Source organism: Aulonocara sp. 'chitande type north' Nkhata Bay, linkage group LG7 (assembly GCF_057382095.1).
Source record: "Aulonocara sp. 'chitande type north' Nkhata Bay isolate Kocher_YH1m ecotype deep benthic linkage group LG7, A_spYH_male_GT1.1, whole genome shotgun sequence".
NCBI lineage: Eukaryota > Metazoa > Chordata > Actinopteri > Cichliformes > Cichlidae > Aulonocara > Aulonocara sp. 'chitande type north' Nkhata Bay.
In genome coordinates, this window is record NC_141350.1 from 58,896,061 (window position 1) to 58,910,869 (window position 14,809).

At 38.8% G+C, this 14,809-nt stretch overlaps 1 protein-coding gene across 1 annotated transcript; it reads left to right on the top strand.

The window, feature by feature from the left end:
* The first annotated feature begins 470 nt into the window (after positions 1 to 470).
* LOC147326414 (putative E3 ubiquitin-protein ligase HERC3) lies at positions 471 to 13,185 on the top strand. The gene is made up of 24 exons (XM_086301664.1): positions 471 to 592; positions 3,285 to 3,562; positions 3,659 to 3,779; positions 5,514 to 5,590; positions 6,223 to 6,444; positions 6,542 to 6,633; positions 6,880 to 7,010; positions 7,126 to 7,250; positions 7,339 to 7,412; positions 7,492 to 7,607; positions 7,715 to 7,774; positions 8,064 to 8,169; positions 8,746 to 8,941; positions 9,055 to 9,203; positions 9,313 to 9,429; positions 9,617 to 9,715; positions 10,109 to 10,264; positions 10,355 to 10,495; positions 10,600 to 10,769; positions 10,965 to 11,028; positions 11,118 to 11,188; positions 11,285 to 11,468; positions 11,588 to 11,687; positions 12,455 to 13,185. The coding sequence occupies exons 2-24, from the start codon at positions 3,337 to 3,339 to the stop codon at positions 12,670 to 12,672; spliced, it is 3,015 nt and encodes a 1,004-aa protein (XP_086157790.1). The 5' UTR covers positions 471 to 592; positions 3,285 to 3,336; the 3' UTR covers positions 12,673 to 13,185.
* The last annotated feature ends 1,624 nt before the right edge of the window (positions 13,186 to 14,809 follow it).

Sequence of the window (14,809 nt, forward strand, 5' to 3'; positions counted from 1 at the left end):
TAGGGTACCTTAAAGGGCGCCTTAAAAGTGTTTCCCTGAGCTTTTACTTGCAGCTTGATATCTAAATAAATGTAAATAAATGTGAATGAAAAAAAAAACGCTGGAAAAAGGAGGAGCCCGGAGCTTCGTCTTTCGCTCGGCCTACCCCGCTGTAGCAGACGGACCATCAGAGACTCGAACTTGGCCGTTAAACTCTGGGGTCTGACTGCTGGCCTCTTAATGCTGTGCACCACACAGCCGGCCAGTTGACATTAGAAAAAAAGGACATTTATCTTCTGTTGTTCAACATTTTTCTTCCTTTTTTAAAAAAAATATCTGTTTAGCTTCTTGTGCAGTATTGTTCCACACAAATGACACATGGAAACCTAGCTATTTTTTATTGCCTTTCACAAAATGGGACTGCCAATGTTGCAGGTGTTACTGTGCCAAAGTCTTCCTGCTAACCGGAAACCTGCTGGCAGCACCACTATGTTCTTACCACAGTCTTCAGCGTCAGCTTTGTTGCCTCTTTTCGGCACACCTACCTAGTCCCACTCATCCACTTTATCTGCTCATGGCAGATTTCCCCACACTGACCACTCCTTGGATTAAGGTAAATTCAAGCAGGTCATTATAAAAAAGACACACAGCTTGTCATCTTATCCTCTTAAAAGCACTCTGTTCATTTGTTTGCTAGATTAGCCGTTAGCATACACACACTGTGTTAGAGGCTTGTTGCTACCTAGTTAGCGATGCTACACACCTGTTACTGTGTATTTTTCAATGATTCAGCACTCCTTGGATTTTTAGACAGTAATGAGATCATCTGCACACTCCCCAGAGGTCCAGAGTCCAAATGTGACCTCTAGCACCAAACGCTTGCTGCAGTTGTTGGTGTCAGAGGTGACACACAAGGTTTTCAGTGCGATTACTTTTTCATATAGGACCAAGTATGTTTGGATAGCGTTTTTCCCTTGAAAACTGCCGTTTAATATTAGACATTGTTGTCTAATGTTATAAATGTATTGATCTGAAACGTGTAAGTGTGACAAATATGGAATAAGATACGAAAGCAGAAAGGAGGCAAATACTTTTTCACAGCGCTATAGTCTGTAAATGGTCTTCTTTTGGCTATAGTAGATCTTTTACTTCTTCATTTTTTAATTGTTTGTTAAAATAGTTTTTTCGATCATATTGAGTATAGACGAATGCAACTGTGAGCTTTAGCGATTAGCCCGTTTCAACAGGACCGTGATCCCGATGTGTGAGACAGCAGGGTGCTGCCACTGGTGTTGTAATGTGTGATTTAGTTCCTCCTAACATTTCAGTTTGCTTCCAGTATCTATCCTCTGTGATTACTGGCTCTTTAGACAGATTTAATAGAAGTGTGTGAGCTATTGGCTCAGTATAAAGGGTCAGTAGTGTTTTCACGTCACCTATCCATCCTCCATTTAGTCACCCAAAGCATGTAGTAAATACTCCTCACTTTTATTCATCTTCTCTTAAATTCAGACAAATTCCCACTTGTCCCGCTTTTACTAGTCCCCCCAAAGCGCTTTACACACCCAGTCACCAAGTGTTTCTTCCTGGTCTCAGGTACAGCAGTGATCTCTGCTCCTATTGTCCTGGGGGCTGTTGGTTTCACCTCAGCTGGAATAGCAGCTGCAGCTCCTGTGGCCAGTGGAGGAGTGGCAGCAGGTAGTGCGGTGGCTGTTTTGCACTCAGCAGGTCAAAAAAAAAGAAAGAAGAAAAATCCCCTGAGTTGGTGAATCATACGTCACACAACTTAAAATGCTTTTCACCATTTTAACTCATAGCTCACCGTTTTAACTCATGAGCTAAAACTCCCTGCTTTTTTTAACCTGGTTTTGCTTTTTAAAGAATCTAATGATGTTGGAGGGAGGACTCGTTTTAATTAGGATTCATGTGGATCTGCTGGGATAAAAAGACTGGATTAGAGACCCTCTGTGCCCAAGGAAAGGAAATTGGTCAAAATTTGGAAGAAAAAAATATTGTTTTCAAAATAAACTGCATTATTCCTAGACTCTGATAAAGTAGCTTTGCATGATTCAATGTTCAAAATAATCCAACCTTTTCGTTTTAAACCAAGTTTCTTTTGGTTGGCTACCTCCACAAGCAAAACGTTTGAGCAGTCGGTGGGTGGAGCCTCCATATCTGACCATATCTGCTCTATCTGACATCATACCAAGCCATGGCTATTTATACAGACATTTATTTTAAACTTTGGCTATGTTCAGGTGGGGGAACCAGCATTTTGAAAATATATCTGTGATAGAAAACAAGGGACAGTACAAAAGGTCTCCTGTAATATAGCACTGATTTCCAGGCAGTTGCAAGGGAACCAAGGCCAGGGGCATTTGAGGTGAGGGTAGGAAGAAAGAACAAAAGACAAGCTGTGAAATAAAGAAAGAGTTAATAATTGTGATGACTAAATTCGAAGTGGTGTATAAACAAGAAATGTCCCTTGTTTCTATGGTCTATGGCAGTCGATATATCTGATCCTGAATTAATTTACAAGCTCTCATTTGCATGTCTTACACTTATCCACCTCCACAGAGTGCAAATGTCCAAATGACGTCTGCATTGATACTACACATCAAACAAGGACAACGTTTCACACAATGACGTCAGTGTATACTTAACCAATCCCTGCAAGCAAAAAGCTTCTGATTGTTCCAGACTCTCCATTTTCTCCTGCTCCTGGCACAGTATCACTTTAATTTAAGTTGAAATCCTTAATAACCTCAGGCACTCCCAGCAACCCCACCTGTTAAGAATGATTACACAGTATGAAGACTAACACAAATGAGCATAATAACACACTTTAGCTTAACTGTATTACTTACTACTTTATACATTTCACGCTCACATGATAATGTACATGCTGTAGTTTGTTTGTAGTTTGTAGATTATTAAGTAAAAATGTGAGCCCATCTCTCAGCATTATTAACATTTCCCACACTGTACCACGGAAACATACTCTTTACCACTGAGTTTGCTGGGATCTTTTATTATTTATTTATTTATTTTCGAGTTTTCTTCACTCACTTTTTAAATACAACCTCTTCCTTAACAGTCCTGAATCCTCCTTCTCTGCGTGTGAAACGAAACCCACATAACTACACAATTTTCGTTTTCGTTGTCTGACATATTTATCATCAGTTTCACTTTCGCTTTCCTTACTTTAACTGATCAGCTGACTCGTGTTATTGTTTCCTTTCGTCACGCTGTTCACACCGTATTTAAGTTTTGTTTTCCAGGTAAGTTTCGTTTCTTGTTGACAGACTGCAGAGTGACACAGTGAGGATCAGCTGTTGCTCCTAAACACACGACAACATGTTTTCCTGGGGAGAGGACTGTCAGCGCGGGTTTTACGTGAAAGACGGCTCCGGTACCGACAGCACGACCACTGATGATGGAGTTCATTATTTAAACATCAGCTATCACATCGCGGATCTGTCGGCAGGTCGAAACGTGCTGGCTTTCGTTAAAAGTAACGGAAACGCGTTTTTTATCCAAATAAACGAGAGCGAGGATGGGAGAAGAGCGAGAGGCAGGCAGAGTGAGTATCGGTGTCACTAACAAGTTCACTCTCTGCTACATTTAACCGAACTGTGTCCACTCACACCTGCTGTGTTTGTGGCTTGTGAATCTGCAGAGTTTGTGAAACACAAAGAGAAGATAGAGGCTGTGAGTTGTGGCGATGATGTGGTCGCACTGCTGTCTGAGAGCGGCAAAGTTCTCTGTGTGGACACGAGACACCCACCTTTCACTCCCAGGTACAGATTATGCTCCACAGACTGGCATAAAAAGTCATATTATGTATTATTATTATTAGTGTGAATGCTTGAAAAGCATTCACAGTATTGTTATTCGAATCTTTATTATTATTATATATTCCGTACGTTTTTTGGCATCTAACTCCTTCAAAACCGTTCAACTTAGAAAAACCATTCAAACACCGTTAGATTCCTATTCTTTTGGACATGACTGCTTCTATTTTTCATATTTTTAACATTTATATTTTTAATTTTATTCAACTTTATTCAACAAAAATTTCCCATGTATTTCAATGGGGAAACCCTTCAAATTCTCATTCAACTTACTCATTTTTAAACTCTTACTACTTCCACATACATTGACATAGAGCCACCATTCAAACTTTAAAACGAAGACAAGACATTCAACTATTCAACTTGTATTTATCTTTTCAATATCTATTATACTTTTTCTTCAGTTCCAGTTTAAGTTTCATGATGTTTTTTCAGCCGTTTCAGAGTTTATAATGGGTGTGTATGGGACGGAATGTTGGGGCTAGAGTGAGGCAGCTCAACTGCTAGAGTGAGAGGAGCAAAAAAATTAATCTTAAAATCTTTTTTAAAACTGCTGCTGTGTCCACAGCGTTTGCTCTACAGCCACCATTTTACCCTCAAAACGTAGCCATCGCTGTCCTCTTTCATCCAATGTGTTTACTATTGTCCTAGGTGTTATGGTTCTTTCGTAAATGTCACCAATGCACAGCCTCCTCCCTCCAACTCTTCCATAGACTCTAATGTTAAAATGGCTCAGAAGGTTCGTTTGAAAATCAGAAGAGCATGGTGTCTTTCCACTGTCACCACGTCCATATAATAAACTCCACAGACATGAAAACTGAGAATTAGGTAGACTAGAAGCTGCTGTCGCTCACGGTGAAAGAATTTTGTCAATACGACTTTTACTTTTCATTTGGGAACGATTTGTTTCGGCCTGACTTTTCTGTTCATTTTAAGCAGCAAAAGTGAGGCGCATGTCTGTGTACGTGTGTATGGAGCCATTGGGTGCGGTCACTATAGCAACCAGGCTCACACCTGCCTGCTTAACGAGCTCTGCCTGCCACTGTACCAAGATTCATCTTAAACACTTCTCTTTCAACTGCTGCTGTGTCCACAGTGTTACAGCCATCATTTTACCCTCAAATTGTCGCCATTATTGTTATCTTTCCAACACCGTATCTTTCAAAGCTCAGGCATTTAAACTTTTTAAACTGTGTGGATCAAAGTGGAGGGATCACATTTTAGTCATTCAGTGATTCAAAGAATATGACCTTTTAATATTCTTTCAGATGTTTTCTGACTCTAAATGTTCTTTTCTCATTTCTTAGGGTTTTCTAATTTACATTTAAAACATTTTCAGTTTTTTTCCAACTCCTCCTTCTGTGTAACCTTCAGCTTTTAGCAGTTCAGCACCTTTGTTTTCAGGTTAAATTCTGTATTTTTCATCTCATTCAAAATTTTTAACTCAAAATTCAGCAATGAATTCATTTCAGTGCATACATTCAGATTCAAGCATTCACACTGCAGTTTCTTCAGAAAATGCACTTTCTAGTTAGTAGTAGTAGTAGGCAGGTAGGTAGGTAGCACCATTGTTAGTATTCCTAGTCCTAGGACAATGCCTATATTTGGATTTTGTATAGATATATATATATATATGACTTCTTTCAGCTCTGTTCTCTTCTTCTGCTCCATCTTTTTCAGGCCACTCGGAGCTTTTTCTAACATACACGTTTCTCAAGTTGCTTGTGGGAGTCAGCACTCCGTTGCACTCACCAAAGGTACAGTAGAATTCTGCAAGTGCTACAAATGGACAAGTAAAAATGATTAAAACAGACTGAGTCAGCCCATCCAGCTTACATTCAATCACATTTGGTTGCACTTCTTAATACACATGTAATTTTATATCATAGTCTGTTTTCATGTAGTTCATGTTACTTTGGCACGTGTGTGTACAGGTATGTATCCCTAATACATGCATGGTATCATAGTTTATCTATCTATCAAACAAACAAGGGATTGAAGTATCAGCTGAACCGTCAGCGTATGTGGTTGGGCAAAAAGATACACTTATAAATTGGGATTGCAGCTGAGATTAATTTTTGTCCTCCATAAACATTATCCTTGATTTTCACACTTGACTCTCCATCAGGAATTTTCACATTATTAACATTGCAATGCATGTCTACATTTCTATTTGAAATGGAAATTTCTTGTGCATTATTTTATAGAAATGTAATCAACTTTCTTCAGCGTGACTTATCTTCCTAAAGATTTATCTTTAGGAACTTTGGGATCTGCACCAGGATATAAAATTTTATTATATAAAAATTTTACTGCACACCCTCAGTTTGTGACCATCCAACTGATGGGCTTGTCATAACATTGATCACGAACTCATAAACTCCCACAGATGGTCAGCTGTATACGTGGGGTCAGGACTGCAGGGGTCAGCTGGGTCTGGGTACGAGAGAGTCTGTCTGCAGATCACCTCAACATGTGCCATCACTGTCAGCGATCCCCGTGATCCAGGTCGCTGCAGGAGGAGACCAGAGTTTTGCCCTCTCTGTCTCTGGAGGTGTTTTCAGCTGGGGAAGAAATGACTGTGGACAGCTCGGGCTGGGAGACACTAAAGGTACTGTGGCTTTAAAATAAATGTCCTAACTTTATTGTATGTTAATGAGCATTATAATCTGGTAACATAATAACACTGACAATCCTTTTCCTTATAGACAGACACACACCAGCTCCTGTTCAGTGTTTGAATATGAAGAAAGCTCAGCGCATTTCCTGTGGACAGGACCACACCGCCATTTTGACAAAGGTTAGACAACTGGAGCTTTTTAGTGCTCTCCTTTAAACTCTTCTTCGGTTTCTACCAGCTCCTAATGGAAAAATGTGGTTGCTAAATACTCCATTTGTTCATTGGTGTAAGCTGGTGCTGGGACAGCATGGCCCAGTTTCTTTATCTGAGCCTTTTGCTACCTGCTGTATTGTAACAGTACAGTGAAGAAAAACAATAATAATGGCTGTGGGACTTTACACTGTGGTTGTGTGTTTGGCTCCTCAGCATGGTGCAGTGTTTACATTTGGCTCCGGTCAACACGGACAGCTCGGTCACAACTCACTACGTAACGAACTGCGTCCTCGACTTGTTGCGGAGCTCTGGGGGGCAAAGGTCACCAAGATTGCATGTGGAAGGTACGACACACATATTGTTTAAATTTATGATGTAAACAGTGCTCGAAGAAAGCAGTTAGTAAAGTGTAACTATGGTTTTTAGGTCTAAATATTTAGTATATTATCATCTACACAGGAATCACACTTTAGTGCTGACCGAATCCAAGAGGGTCTACTCCTTTGGTTGTGAGGATCAAGGGCAGCTGGGACATCGAGAGGAGAGTAATCCATCTGTGCCACTGCCTGTTCGACTGCCACAGGGTAACTACACCTCTGTTATTAATGATTTAAGGATACAATGAATTTGCTGTATCTGAGAAAGAAATGATGTGTTTACCTGCCATTTCAGACACTGGTGAGCCCAAAATCAGAAACATCTTCGCAGAAGATAACTGTTCATTTGCAAGATGCTTGTCTGATGAGGTACTGACACTAACACATAAAGTACAGACCATAATGGAGGAGGTGTAAATATGTAAACAATCACTGCTTTCTTTCACAGGGCATTCACAAGGGTTCAAAGACTAACTGTGGCATTGCATCACAACACTGTCTTGATGACATGGTTGACAAATGGATCTCTGAATGTGATTCAAAGCCATGGAAAAAGAAAAAACAGTACGTATGATGCACTGGCAGTCACAGCTTGTTGATTTGCCTGGTGTTTCTGTGACTCAAATTATTCATTTTTTCTGCAATGGAATGAAAACATTAAATCTTCACAGGGAAATCTACAGGGCATTTTCCTCTGCATCCTGTCTGAATAAAAGCTTCCTTGAGCAAAGGTAAATACACAGTTTCTGTGCACCACATTCTTCTTTTTCTCATCTCAAAGGTGGGCTATCTAGTCTCTCGGGCCTGAAATAACTAAAGTATGGCTATAGTTGCTATATATATATGTATATATATATATGTATATATATGTATATATATGTATATAGATAGATAGATAGATAGATAGATAGATAGATAGATAGATAGATAGATAGATAGATAGATAGATAGATAGATAGATAGATAGATAGATAGATAAGTGCAATACTTTGATATGGACTTTCTTCTTTTTCTTCTTAGCGGTGATAAACATTTCCAAACTTCACCAAAGTACCACGGCTTAAACCTGAACCATGCACAGCTTGCTTTCAAGAAACTGTTAACTAAGGAAAGTGCTCGGGCAAAGGTATGTTGAATACATAAGTAATCTGTAAGAAAAGTTATGTGTTTGTTTGTTTGTTATTTTATAAATATCTTACTAATAATTTGAGAAATCTGTGTTTGTCCATAAATGCCTAGTAATATAAAGCTAAATCTGTACAGACGTGTCACACAGACACAAATATCTTCTAAGTGTTGATTGAGAAACTAATAAAATACTAGAATTTAATTTGATGAGCATCCAAATCAGAACTTCAGTTCCTCACTCGTGGTGTTCAGATGAGCGGTTCTTGAAAAAACTGCAACCGATATTCAGTTTGTTCTGCATGGCCACATTCTGATCAGACAGTCATACACACATGACACATTTAGTGAACGTATCCTTATAGCTAACCTTTTCGACAACTTCAGATTGTAACTGGTTACACTCTCCCTGACCAGGCACTGCTCTTGTCTGTGTTAACTGAATGAACTTCCTGACTTTTAAAGAATGACTATATAGTCCTAGCATTTTTCCTCTGAACACCGTCGAACAAAAGCCACATTCAATGTACCTGGAGCTACCTGCTGTTCAGTGATTTTTGGAATCATCTTCAAACAGATCGAGGCTGCTGTGCTACACCTGCTCCCTTCCCTTGATCAGAAACCAGTTGGAGTGGAGGGGTTGAGAATCTACCTTCTTCTCAATGAGCTTCTGCATGCAATCCAGAAACAAACATGGCAACAGAGCACAGAGCTTGCTGAGGCGGTAGCTGGTGCAGTAGCAAGGTTGTCGAATGAAAGCCTTAAGATCATAGGTACTGTCACAGCTGTCTACATGATATCACAATACTCTTTTTAATATGGAAGGTGAGAAAGTGCTCAAAGCTTCATGGCATGTAGTTTTTATCTGCTCTCTGTTTTGCTTCAGGTGACTGGTGGTCCTCGCTGTCACCCTCCACCATGGTGCGATACGTTAAGGTGTGGAAGAAGGCCCTATCAGAGATCTTGTCCTTCAAACCTGTACCTCGCAACTCTGGAGTCAGACATCTGCTGCTAGTCCTCCAATATATGTACAATGTTAGTATAAATATCCTAAAACAGTCATTTTACTCCCTCTTAAGCCTTTATCTGTCAGTTATTTTACCTGAAAAAAAAAGAAATTTAAAGTCAAATGTTTCCTTTAAAGGCCAACAGCAGGGTTGCAGAGTCTCGAAGGATACCAGAAAGTGATTTTTGTGTGTCAGCTGATGAAGCATTCCTTTTTGAGGATTTGCAACATTGGCTTTTACAGTCACAACGAAAGGTAAAATGTTCTGGTCTAAAGTAGTGTGTCTGTGTGTAATCTACTGTGTCATACTTTGTTATTCCATTCTTCTCATCTTTGATTCTGTCACTTTTAGTCAATGCCTAATGTTGATGTTGATATTACAAAGAAATGGTTTTCATGTGTTGGTAAACCTAAATGATCTATGTGGATTTTTCTATTTCAGTATGCAAATGCTGAGCCGCTCATCCTGTGCAAGTTCCCAATCGTGATGGATCTGCAATCAAAGAAAACAGTGTTCGACATGAATTCTGAATGCACTCAGGTAACTTAAGCCTGAACCAAGCAACTGCTTTATCTTCCACAAATTTGCTTTACACTACCTGCAATATTTAAAAACAAAACAAAACAGGAGGAGTTATTTAATTAGTCAGCAGCCTGATAACCTGAGCAGTGCTTAAATGACACAGATTATTCATCAGGTGACCGGAATTGTGTCAAATGATAATATTGTTCTTCACTTATGAAACTATCAGCAAATTTAGTCCCAGTAATCTTGTGAGGCAGTAGTCATTGTTATTATGGATTACTGTGCTGCCCCCCAGTGCACAGCAAAATAAATGCCATTATAAGAAGTAAGACTTGCTGTATTCAATAAAATGTCATTCAAAGAGAAATAGAATTTTTAAAAATATTTTTTTTGTTATCTCTATTGTAGAGACAGCACCAGATGGCTTTTGGTTTGCCTGATAAATTGAATCCTCAGTCAAATCCATTTTTTTTTGAACTGCGGCTGCAGCGTGCGTCACTTTTCGAAGGCACCTTCAGAGAGCTGGAAGCTGCTCCTCACAGCGCCTGCAAGAAGCCACTTGTGGTGAATATTTTCCCCTGATGATTAAAGTATATCCAGACTCTTCTGCAACTGTTCTCATCAAAAACTTCTGCAACTCTTATATTTTCGCAGGTCTATTTTGATGAGGACCCAAACACCAAAGATGTCTACAAACGAGACCTTTTTCACCACCTGTTTCTTAAAATGGTGTCAGAAGAATCTGGGATGTTCATGCTCAATGACTCCAAAACCCTGGCATGGTTTCCCTCCAATGTAAGACTTTAAAACTGAGCCCACCAACTGTATAAAATTGGTTAAAGGATTGAAATTTTAACGATAAGCAATAATAGAACCAAAGTGAACTTTTATTAATGCAGGCAACAGAGGAGAGCAAGAGAAACTTCTTCCTGTTTGGACTACTGTGTGGCTTGGCCTTGTACAACCAGTGTATCATACACTTACCATTCCCACTGGTTCTGTTCAAGAAGCTACTCAGTTTAGAGCCGACACTGGAGGATATGATGGAGTTCAGCCCGACTGTAGGACGGTAAGTATCCATTTCATTTCAGTAACACATGCTGCTGCTGGTCCCACAGCCTGGCCCCGGACAAGCAGAAGAAAATGTATGGATGGATGTATTTTAAGTTGTCGTGTGTCAAAAGTTACAGTAACTTGTGAAACTTGTAAAATGTACATAGTTGAACTTCTTTTAATACAACTTTTTGTTTTAATTTCTTTAAAGGACTCTGCAGACCATCTTAAACTATGAAGATGATGTTCTGGATAATCTCTACATGGACTTTTGGGTATGTGTTTTACTATAGAAGATGATCAGTAATCTGTCTCATTCTCAGGTTTTGCAGCTAAACTCATCTGATTTATAACTAATTTACAGATAAACTGGGATGGAATAGATGTTGACCTGGATCCTCAAACTCCTGGAAAGCCACTGACAAGTCAAAATAAGTAAGCATATAAAACATGACGTGCTTGTGAGGTTCATCTGCAGCACCTTTGTCTCGGTGAAATATTTGCTGATTTAAAAATTTCCCTCCTAAACAGGAAGGAGTTTGTGGAGGCCTATGTGAATCATGCCTTCAACACATCAGTGGAGAGTGTGTTCCAGGAGTTCAAGCGAGGCTTCTTCCTGGTGTGTGACCAGGATTTGGTGAGGCTGTTTCGACCAGAGGAGCTGCAGGGAGTGCTGGTCGGCCAGGATGTGTATGACTGGGAAAAGTTCAAACAGGTACAGTCAGCCAAACAGACACAGGCTGTAGTTTCACAGCTGCAACAGAATACCTGTGTACGTGTATGTGCCTGACTTTATCAACTCATTTGCAAAAAAATAATTTTCACTGTCTACAGAACACAGTTTATGAGTTGAAGCATGTTCGCCATTCCACCATAAAGATGTTTTGGGAGGTGTTTGACGAACTAACTGAAGAGCAGAGGAAAGATTTCCTTCGTAAGTACTTGACAAATTTCTACAGCTTTTCACTGTTGAAATCTTCCCTGTGATATGTTATTAAAATGTGGGCAATATTAAGGACTTGTGGTATGTACAGTGCTGTGTAAAAGTATTTGCCTGCTTCATAGTCAAAGTTAAATCTTTGACATGATCTAAAACAGACATGACAAAGGACCGTGGGAAGATCCAGACAATTTCTACACAAGGTATTTAGAAAAGGGGAAAACAGCTCATAGATACAGCAGGAAGAGACAAGGGAATCTAAACTAGACACAGTGCAAACAAGGCAAAGGACTAACAAAAATCTCATAAAGATAGTAACTAAACACAGGGGAAGCACAATAAATAAAAAGAGAGCTAGAATACAACAAACTTTAACTGGAAACAGAACCCAGATAAGCAAATAAAGAAGGTGTAAAACTAGAAACACTAAACTAAGAGGAAAACTAAGGCTCTCAAAATCAAACAGATAAACACTGAGGAATCACAACTTACTTGACACAAAGGGATACAAGACAAACAAATAGACCAGCTCAGACACAGGGACATGAAGTACACAAGAAATACAATATATAATGAACAGAACTAGATGTGAAACCAAAACGCAGGGTTGTGAATGCAAAGAAACAAATCACAAAATGCTGTAACCATTCTAGTCTATTAGAATGAAGTGGCTAGGTCAGAAGAAACCCTATGTACTTATTGTAACAAGATTTGTTACAATAAGTTTGTAATAAGATTTTCCTTCCACTGCTGTTCTTCAGGGTTCCTGACTGGTTATAGAAGAGCTCCAATTCTTGGCATGGACCAGGTCCATATGAAGGTTCGGGTCAAGCAAATTCAGAGCAGCACCTGTGATCAGCACTTCCCTGAGGCCCTGACATGTCACTCTATTCTGAATCTGCCTTTTTACTCAACTAAGGAGATCCTGCGAGACAGACTGACAGAGGCCCTGCTAGCAGATACAGAATTCACACTGTGATGGTGGATCGTATGCAGCTCTAAAGGAGCGTGCACTGTGTCTGAGCCGAGGAGGAGGGATGAGATTTATTTTTACTCTTGGAACTCATCTTTTTTTTCCTGTGGTACCTCAGGGTAATTTACACTGTGTATTACAATAATATTACAGTATAGCAAATGCACAACTTGACTTTGTAAGATTTCTCTTTTAAAAAAAATTCAACATTCCTACATAAGACAGCTGTGTAACAGCATCAGCATCATAAGGCACTTTAGAATTATCTAACGTTTCTTAATATGTCATAATTTATCCAATAATTTAAATTATTCCAATGAATCAAATCTAATTTTTATGCTCAGACAAAGATGAACAGAATAATTTATTACTTGTTATAAACATCTGACTATGTGTAATACAATCTAAAGTATCACTTCTGTATTATTTATCACTTTATTCTTTGTGTGTTATTTAATCCTAGTGGGGTTGAATTATTACCAGTTATAAATATTTAACAAATGTAACATGGTTATGTGTTTGAACAATAAAAATGTGTATTTTACACTAAACATTGCTTACCTAGTGTCAATAAATCACTGAACATTGCAGTCTGAGGTTTCCTTCACACTATTTAAAGTAGAAATCATAATGAAGTGCAGATTTTATTTGATAATATTAGTATCTCAGACCGTTGCCCACGCTATGTTTCTGTATACTTATGTCAAAGAGAAGAAAAGTTACTATGCAGTCCAGAGACTCTGCTAGAGCGCCGTTCAACCACCAGATGGATCCAGATTTAAATCCAGTGGCTTCATTTGTTTTAACATTATTTGTCGACTTGAACAGACGCACCAATAAGCTGCTAATTCAAATCCAAGTTGAATGAAAATCTTTACGGAGTCTAGGAACCTGAAGCCACCTGAAATTACATGAAAAAAGACAGTAATATCTTTCACTTTAACCTTTTTTGTTATTTCCTGCCTCTTTTGAGCTAAAAGAGGCCACACAAACACGTGAGATATCGTTGGAAAGCCAAGGATATCCTTTATTGAGCACATCGGGACTTAGTAGGGCAGCTCAATAAGTTCAAAAGATGTAAAATATCCATTGCAGAGGACATAAAAAATACACTGCATCTCAGGATCTCACATGATTCTGAAAGAGGAATAATAGTGTAACCCTGATGTAACAATAGTGCTGTTTGAATCGCATGCTTTTGGGGGGTTTTGCATTTGAAGAAAGAAAGAAAGAAAGAAAGAAAGAAAGAAAGAAAGAAAGAAAGAAAGAAAGAAAGAAAGAAAGAAACCACTAGATGTCCCCACTATTCTGCTGGTTGGCTGTCTGGTTCGATGAAACAAAGAACAGCTAGGATGAGATCATCTTGCAGACAAATGCAGCTTTGCAGAGTAACAATGCTTCACATTCAAAACCAAACACAACAAAAAACATCAAATAAAATCTTCATTCAAGAATGAAAATATCTTACACATCAATTCAAATTAACATATACCTTTGAACTTTTATTTATGCATGACATCATTAATAATACTATTTGGATTCTTTAAAGAGACAGCACAGGTTTTCTTTCTGAATAAGGAAAATTATAAATTGAGACTTTTTTAAAATTTCAGTGGATCAGTTTTTTTTTCATGTTGACTGTGACAACAAATTCTATTCTTGGACTTGGAGAGTAGCTTTTCTGAAATAATCCTTATTTATGTTAAAACATTTAAAGGTTTTGGCTCTTCCCTTCCTGAGGGTTTGTGAGGCTTCTCCTCACAAACAGAAAATTTGAACATCAAATCAGCTCAGTGTTCACAGTTAAAGCTGTGTGCCTCAGATGACGACGATACCAGCTCCCAGCAAAATGAAAGAGATCCAAAATAATAAAAAATAGAGCTCTTGCCTCACATTGTTTAACATAAACTGGCCTAATTACGTGAAACTAACTATCACATTTAATGTGATCATCCATTATTGTAGCAAATGACAGAAAACAAGAAAAAGAAGAATAGGTCAACTTTAAGCCCTGATTTCCCTCGAGGCTTTCTGAGTCACTCTGTGTGATTTCCGGTCAAATGAATAAAGTCATATGGTCATGGGAAGACAACTGGTCAGGGGATCAGTGGGACAGATCCGCTACAAAAAAGGACTACAGGGA

Excerpts from the sequence above, each read along its gene's own strand:
- LOC147326414 (XM_086301664.1), top strand. The coding sequence starts at position 3,337 with ATGTTTTCCTGGGGAGAGGACTGTCAGCGCGGGTTTTACGTGAAAGAC. Across the intron at positions 5,591-6,222 it reads CTCCGTTGCACTCACCAAAG|ATGGTCAGCTGTATACGTGG; the intron begins GTACAGTAGAAT and ends AAACTCCCACAG. Across the intron at positions 6,634-6,879 it reads ACACCGCCATTTTGACAAAG|CATGGTGCAGTGTTTACATT; the intron begins GTTAGACAACTG and ends TTGGCTCCTCAG.